This window comes from Pneumocystis jirovecii (genome assembly GCF_001477535.1).
Source record: "Pneumocystis jirovecii RU7 chromosome Unknown supercont1.30, whole genome shotgun sequence".
Taxonomy (NCBI): Eukaryota; Fungi; Ascomycota; class Pneumocystomycetes; order Pneumocystales; family Pneumocystaceae; genus Pneumocystis; species Pneumocystis jirovecii.
This window is the reverse complement of record NW_017264804.1, coordinates 1-7,750: the sequence shown is the minus strand read 5'-3', so window position 1 is coordinate 7,750 and position 7,750 is coordinate 1. Positions and strand designations below refer to the sequence as shown.

Sequence of the window (7,750 nt, the reverse complement as noted above, 5' to 3'; positions counted from 1 at the left end):
CTCTAAACGCTTCTCTCTTGTTTTTTTCTTTTTTCTTATCCACTCACTTCTCCCCCTCCCAGCTCATCACCTACTTTTACTTTTTTAAAAAAATTCATCTTCCCCCACCTTAAACTGCTTCTTTCATTTCAACGACATATTCTATCTTTCCTCCCTCAGACTCTTTCCCTTTCATTCATTTTTTTCAGTGGCTCTCAAATTCAATATCTACAGCTCATCTTGATCCCTGAAAAATCATCTTTTTTTGACTCTAATTTTGATTTTATTTCAAAACAATGCTTAAATACACTATGGAAATCTTTCTAAACACTAATTTCTATCAATTCTTATATCAATTCTTATATCAATGCTTCTGTCAACGCTTCTGTCAACGCCCTGTCAACGCCTATATCAACTTTCACAAACTTCAACTCCACTCATCAACCCCCACTCCCCCCACTCCCCCCATTGTTCTATCCCATCATCTCTCCATCACTGCATCTCACCTCGACTCCATGTGGGGTAAATCCGGGGTAGGCGCTGAATGCACTGATAACGACATGGCACAACAAACAGCGGCCACTCATCCGGGTAATACATGCTATTTGCACAGGCAACACGCTACTTTATGTCTAATGCACTTTCAATTGATGCTGAAGAGATCATATCTACTCTTTCCTGCCCTATCCTCATTCATCTAGTAAATATACATGCCCATTATTAAATCCTGCCCATTTGCTTTTTAAATCATGAATGAAATCATCATTACCACTAGCACCCCCCTCATCACATTCCACCCGCTCACCCTTAATCCCTCACTCGGCTTCACTTCCCCTGCTTCATCCTCCTCTCCTGTCGTGCACTTCGTAGGCTTACACCGCCTCGTTGAGGTCAACGTTATTCTCGATGTGACCGTAGATGTAGTTGTGGATGTGCTAGTATGGGTCGACGTCTTTGTGACCCACGTGTCTGTCGTTTGCAGAGACTGGCAGTCTGTTACCTTTGCGTCTTTAACGGTTGTTGTTGTTGTCGTTGTGGTTGTAGTTGTGGTTGTTATGTTTTTAGTTGCTATTTCGTATGGTTTTACTTCCAGTGGTTTCAATCCATGGCATTTATTTTCTATCGTTTTGCATGAATCTTCACAATCACATTCCTTTTTAAATCCGCATCTTTTTAGTAAATCATGGCATATCTCCCTTAATTCTACATAGAGTCCAAATGCTTGTGCAACCAAATCAAATGCTTTCGCTTCGTCTTCTGTTACCTTCGCTGTTACATCTCTTCTTATAAGTCTAAACGGCTTCGTGTCTTTTCCACTAGGTACAGCTGGTGCACTAGGCACAACTTCGTTTTCCGATTTATTGTTTTCTACTTTTGCTTTTGATAAAACAAGACTTGCTTTTTTCATTGCATCTTCTGCTTTTTTTTTGATATCCTCATATTCACTAGCTTTCTTTTCCAGCTCTTTACTGGCTTCTGTAAGTTTTTTCTGTAATCCAGAACATTGCTTTTTTACTTGTTCTACTAATTTCTTGCAAAGCTCTTCCCTAACTTGATTATCCTCCTTACCATTTTCTTTGCACAAAGTTTCAAGACCATTGCTTGCATTTGCCCATTGTGTGCAGTATTTTTCAAGTGTATTCTGACACTTTTGCTCTGTTTTCAAACTGCCCTTTAATTCATAAGCTACTTTTTCTTCCAAATCCTTCCTTTCGATAAATAGTTTACACTCTTTGTTAAGTTTCTTACATTTTCCATCACCAGCAGTTAGATTCTGGCAACTTGACATAAACTTGGTACAATAGGGTGCCCAGGTGCTACAGGTTGATTCTTTTTCATCATTCTTTTTTATTTTATTCATAACATCACTTGCTTTCATACGTGCCTTCAATGTAGTACACTTAGATTCTACGCTTTTTGTAAGAATTTTGCATGTAATATTCTGTGCTACACATGAGAGAGCAAACTGTGTTCTTCCTTTTCTGCTCCATTCACGACATTGTTTTCCCAGATTCTCTAAACACGAATTGAAATTGTCCAAATCCTTCACCTTTCCTTCCAACAACCTCTCTTCCAATTGTTCTGCAATATTCAATCGATTGCAATGATGCTCCAACGTACGACAGGGCCACTCAAGTTCCTCAGAGTCTTGTCTTAGATCATTGCACTTCTTTAGCAATTCTTCGCAATCTTGCTTCGTAGGAAAATCCCGTTTCTCGTTCAAGTCTCCTTGTAACACGTCTGTCTTCATATGTAAATCTGTTAATACTGCAACGGCTCCTTCTATTGGTTGCACACATAACACAAATAACTCATCGCTCTCTCCTTTCAGACCCACACATGCCTTTACCAGCTCTTTTTGAATTGTTTCATACAATGTATTATTTGTATCACGGTGTTTCCCTCTCATTTTGTCTTGTAATACCTGGTTTGCTAATGCGTCACGCCCTTTTTTATAACACGTTGCCTTAACATTCTTACATATTTTTTCAAAACCTGTTTGACTTTCAAAATAAAAACAGTCTGACTGTAATTTTATGCAGTCATTTTCACTAAGGAAATTCGGTAACTCATTCCATAATATAATTTCATTGTTTTCAAATGAATTTCTTTGAAACATTGTTGTTAGAGTGCCTTTTGTTTTTTCAAAATCCCCTTTAAACTTTTTACATTTATCCCCATATTTGCCTTTATCTTTGCATAAATTCTCTAATTCTTTTGCTAGATGTTGAATAGAGCTACATTTATTAGTGAGTACTTTCTCACATTGAGTGTCATCAAAAGGGTCACTTCCTGACAGAAATACTAGTAAATCAAGAACATCCCTTTCTGGTGGTTTTCCAAGTAGAATTCCCTGTGTCGCCGCTTCTTTGTGAAGCTCTTCCAAACCTATTTTTTCTGCCAGCGTAGGTTCTGGTTTTGTAGGATTAAAATCTGAACCTGGTGGTACATAAAAGATTTCTTTTTCTTTACATTTTTTTTGTAAACTACTACACTTTGATTCATTATTATCACAATTTTGTCCATAAAAATGGCATTCTTTAAGTAAAGAACGCCCTCTTTTCTGTAACTCTTCATTACTATTTATTACTTTTCCTACCTCTGTTTTTAAAGATTTACACTTTTCTTCTGCTGTTTTTACTAGAGGTTCACATGTAGAGTCCGTATCAAAACATTTTTGCGCTAATTCATTACTTTCTTGACCTAACTTTGGACAAAGTTCCTTGAGCTTCTCTTTACATGTATCTTTATCTTTAAGATGGCCATTAAGTGCTCTTAAAAGAGCTTTTTCTGCCACTTTCTCACGTTTCTTTTGATAACACTTATTTCTTATAGTGTTGCAACCATCTTTGAGATCACCAGAGCATGCATCCTCCAAAAACAAGCATTTTTGCTCACTCTCTTTACAATTCGTATCTAATGGGTTTTGATTTACCTTTTGAAATGTTGATTTAAATGTTTCGCAGATATTTTTAATTTTATCTTTTAACCCTACGCATTTTTTTTCTGGGTTTCCATGATTGCAAATGTCTTTTAGTTTTGGACTTATTTTTTCCAAGTCCGTATAAACATCCTTTAAGTTTTTGCAATACTTTTTAAGTTCTGTTTCACATGCTTTGTTTTTTGTATTGTCTGTTTTTTCTTTTAAAATCAAAGCCAAAAGATAGTCCTCATCATCATATACACTTTTCACTACTTGTTGTGCCTGCCGCTTAACCGCCCGCGCCACCGCCCGCGCCAAGCTGTGCCTGACGGGGGTGGGCGCGCTGTGGTGTGGCTTGAGTTTGAGTTTCCATTAACGTGTTTCGGTTGCATGTTAGGTGTTAAAGCCATGTCTTTAAATTTGAATTATTCTTAATTTTAAGGGTGTTCAAGTAAAAACTGAGATAACTGTGATAGGCAGGCATTATGTGTGCAAATATATTTAAGAGGTGTCCGCTTTCTTTAACGTGTAATTGGCTGCTTTCACGATATTTTAAATTTGTGTGGGGTAAATGTGGGGTAATCGTAAAATTTGAATAGATAAAAAGTAGATTATAAAAGGAGATAAACGAAAAATAAAAGCTATTCAGGCAAATAATAGGGGACAACTAGATAGGGAACACGTGATTTCATGTGTAATGCACTTTCAATTGATGCTGAAGAGATGACTCAATCTACTTTACTCTTTCCTGTCCTACCCTGCTCGTTTATTTACTAAATATACATGCTCATCATTAAATTTTGCTCATTTGCTTTCTAAATCATGAACGAAATCATCATTGCTAATATCACCCCCCTCATCACGCTCCACCCACTCATCTTCAATCCCTCACTCGGCTTCACGTCCTCTGCATCATCCCCTGTCGTACACTTGGTTGGTTTGCAACGCCTCGTTGATGTGAGTGTTATTTTTGATGTAATCGTAGATGTGATGGTAGACGTGCTTGTGTGTGTTGATGTCTGTGTAACCCATGTGTCTGTTGTCTGTAAGGATTTGCATTCTGTTGCCTTCGGATCGGTAACGGTTGTTGTGGTCGTCGTGGTCGTCGTTGTGCTTTCTGTCACTGCTTCGTGCGGTTTCACCTCCAGAGGCTTCAGATTACGACATGTCTTCTCAATCTTTTCACACACATCTTTTAAATCATCACAATCGTCTTTAATCCCGCAATCTGAGGCCAATTTCTCACATCTTTCTTTCAAGTCTACATATCTTCCAAACACTTCTGCTGCCAAATCAAATGCCTTGGCTTCAGATTCTGTTACAAGTGCCTCCTTAACTCCTCTTCGTAGTATTTTCACATATTTTGTGGTATCTTTTTCATTTGAAACGACATTCTTATCCTTGCTTTTACTATTATTTTTCGGTGTATTATTTCCGTCTTTCTTAATGAGTGATAAAACAAGATTGGATCTGTTCATTGCTTTTTTTGCCCTTTCCTTAAGTTCCTCATATGTCTTAACATCTTTTTTTAGACTTTTTTCTAACTCCGTTAATTCTGCTGGTAATACTTTGCATTGCTGTTCCACCTCTTCCACTAATTTTAGACAAAGCTTCTTTCTAACATTTTTATTATCGGCCTTTTTAGTTTTACTTTCGGTATTATCTTTACATAAACTGCTGATTGACGCATTATTTACGTCTTTCAATACTGTACAATATCTTTCTAATGCAGGTTCACATTTAGTTATATTACTTAAATTTCCTCGAAGCTCTACTTTAAGAGCATCTTCTAAAACCTTTCTTTTGTAGAATGGTTCGCAATATTTTTTAAGATTTTGACAGAAAGTTTTTCCTTTCTTAAGATCAGGACAATTGGGTAAAAATCTATCGCAGTATGGATGCCATGAGGGACAAATATTTGCTGCTGATTCTGCTTTTATTTGATTTTTTTTAAGGGAATCATTAATATCTGATGCTTGCATATTTTCTTCGAATATTTTGCACCTATCTTGCACGTCTTTTACCATCAGCTCACATGTAGCGTTTTGGAAGACACATACAAAAGAGAAACGATCATCACCCCTTCTAGACCATTTATGGCATTTTCTTTTTAAATATTTTGTACAGTTTTCATGAGTTTTCAAAGTATCTTTGTGTTCATCCAATAAAATCTGTTTTAAAATCTCTGTAATCCCTAAGCGATTGCATTGCTGTTCTAGTGTATGACATGGCCATGTAATTTCTTTCGAATCCTTTCCTAAATCTTGGCATTTTCTCCCTAATTCTTTGCAGTCTTTATCTGTCGGAAAATCTCGCTTTTGATCCAGTTGTTGTCGTAAAAAGATAGTTTTCATTCGAAGATCATGTGTAAGCAACAGAGCTGCTTTTGCTGGCTGTACACACAGAATAAATAGTTCATCATTTGGAAAAGCTTTGTTTTTCTTTCTTATTTCTTCACACAATCCCACAAGCTTCTGTTGAAATTCCTTAAGCCAGCTTTTGTTTGAACCATGTAACATTCCTCGCATATTTTCTTGAAGCACTTTATTTGCCCGTGCATCAAGCCCTCTTTTGTAACATGTTGCTCTTATATTTTTACATGCATTTTCACCACTTGGACAACTTTTTTCAAAATAGAAACAATAGGACTCTAATCTTGCACAGTCTTCATTGCTAAGAAATGTTGGTAATTTTCCCCATTCCACAACTCTATCAAGTGGATCATAAAGACGGTTTTTAAGAACTGTTGGTTCAAGATTGGTACATGTTTTATTAATATCTATTTCCAATTCAGAACACTTTTTTGTTCCATAGTCAGTTATTTTTTCTTCTTTGCATAAATTTTCTAAAGCTTCATGATCTTGAGGATTTTTACATCTATTTTCAAGGACTTCTTTGCATTTCTCTTCCTTACCATTTTTCTTAAGACTAGAATCTTGAATCAACAACGCCAACAAAGCCGTTGCATCTCTTAGATGATTCTTTCCAATAAAAATTCCATCCTTCTCAACCTCTTTATAAAGCTCTTCCAGTCCTATGTCCTCTGCTACTGTAGGCTCTGGCTTAGTTGGATCAAAATCGGGTCCCGGATGCATATAAACAATATTTTCTTTTCCACACTTCTCTGCCAATGTATCACACTCTGGTACATATTCTTTGCAATCTTGATTAGTAGGTTTACTGCACTTTAATTTGTCTCCTTCACAGTTCCCTCTGTGAAAGTAACATCGTTCAAGTAGTAGTAAACATTTTCCTCGTAATTCATCTTCCTTTTTAAGTGCTGCGTTAACATCCTGTTCAAGAGCAGTACATTTTTCTTGTTTTTTTGATACAAATGTTTTACACGTCATTTCTTGGTAAAGACAGAGCTTCGTTAACTCATCGCTTTCTTGACTTAATTCTACGCAAACCTCTTTGAGTTTTGTTTGACATGTAGTTGTGTTGGTTAAATTTCCGCGAACTACTCTTAAAAGAGCATCTTCCGCCACTTTATCACGCTTCTTTTGATAGCACTTGTTTCTCAAAGTATTACAATCATCTTTAAGAACATCAGGACATGCTCCCTCCAAAAATAGGCATTGTCGTTCATTTTGTTTACAATCGTCATCTGTCAGTTCTAAAATACTTTTTCCAGCTGCTGTTTGAAGTTTTTTTTTAAATGTAGTGCATTTTTGAGTGACTTTGTCTTTCAGTTCTTTGCATTTTGCATCTGCTTTTCCACCTTTGCAAAAACCTTCAAGTTTTTCATGTACTTGTTTTATATTTAGTTTTGCTTCAGTTAATTCTTTACAATATTCTTTCAGTTTTTCTTTGCACTTCTGTTCCTCTAGTCCATCTTTTTTTAGAATCAAAGCTAAAACATGCTCCTCATCAATGCTATTCTGTGCTGCAGCCCTCCGCTTGACCGCCCGCGCCACCGCCCGCGCCAAAATCTAGAGGACATTAATGTGAGAGAAAGCGTGCTTGTTGGCTGTGTGGGCAGACTTTTAAAGCTGTTTCTATTTTATATTGCCTTCATTAAGATGTTGAATATTGAAAGTTTTAAAGGTAGTTTTTTGAGAAAAAAGAGTAATCCTATGTCATTTCTGTATTAATGACGATGTTTAAAGTGTCTTTTCAATTAATAATATGAGTATAATTTGGAAATACTTAAAAATTGAGGTTTGCATTTGAATTCGATACTGGAATCTTTAGGTCTGATTAATCTTCATGTTGTTGCACTAAATATTTATGCACTGTTTAATATTCATATTGAACATTTTTTTATTGGATATTTCTAAAGTTCTTCTTGAGTCTCCCATATCTTTCTCTAGGGAATTCTCCTTCAGATCACTTTTTAGAATATCT

At 36.2% G+C, this 7,750-nt stretch overlaps 2 protein-coding genes across 2 annotated transcripts; both read right to left on the bottom strand.

The window, feature by feature from the left end:
- Positions 1-721: 721 nt before the first annotated feature.
- Positions 722-3,727, bottom strand: T551_03698 (uncharacterized protein; the record flags this gene model as incomplete). The annotated part of the gene is made up of 1 exon (XM_018375961.1): positions 722-3,727. A coding segment is annotated over one exon (3,006 nt), but the record flags the coding sequence as incomplete, so codon positions are not given.
- Positions 3,728-4,218: 491 nt separating this feature from the next.
- T551_03697 (uncharacterized protein) lies at positions 4,219-7,332 on the bottom strand (the record flags this gene model as incomplete). Its single annotated transcript, XM_018375960.1, has 1 exon — positions 4,219-7,332. One exon carries the CDS (start codon positions 7,330-7,332, stop codon positions 4,219-4,221), a length of 3,114 nt encoding a protein of 1,037 aa, XP_018227828.1.
- Positions 7,333-7,750: the final 418 nt, after the last annotated feature.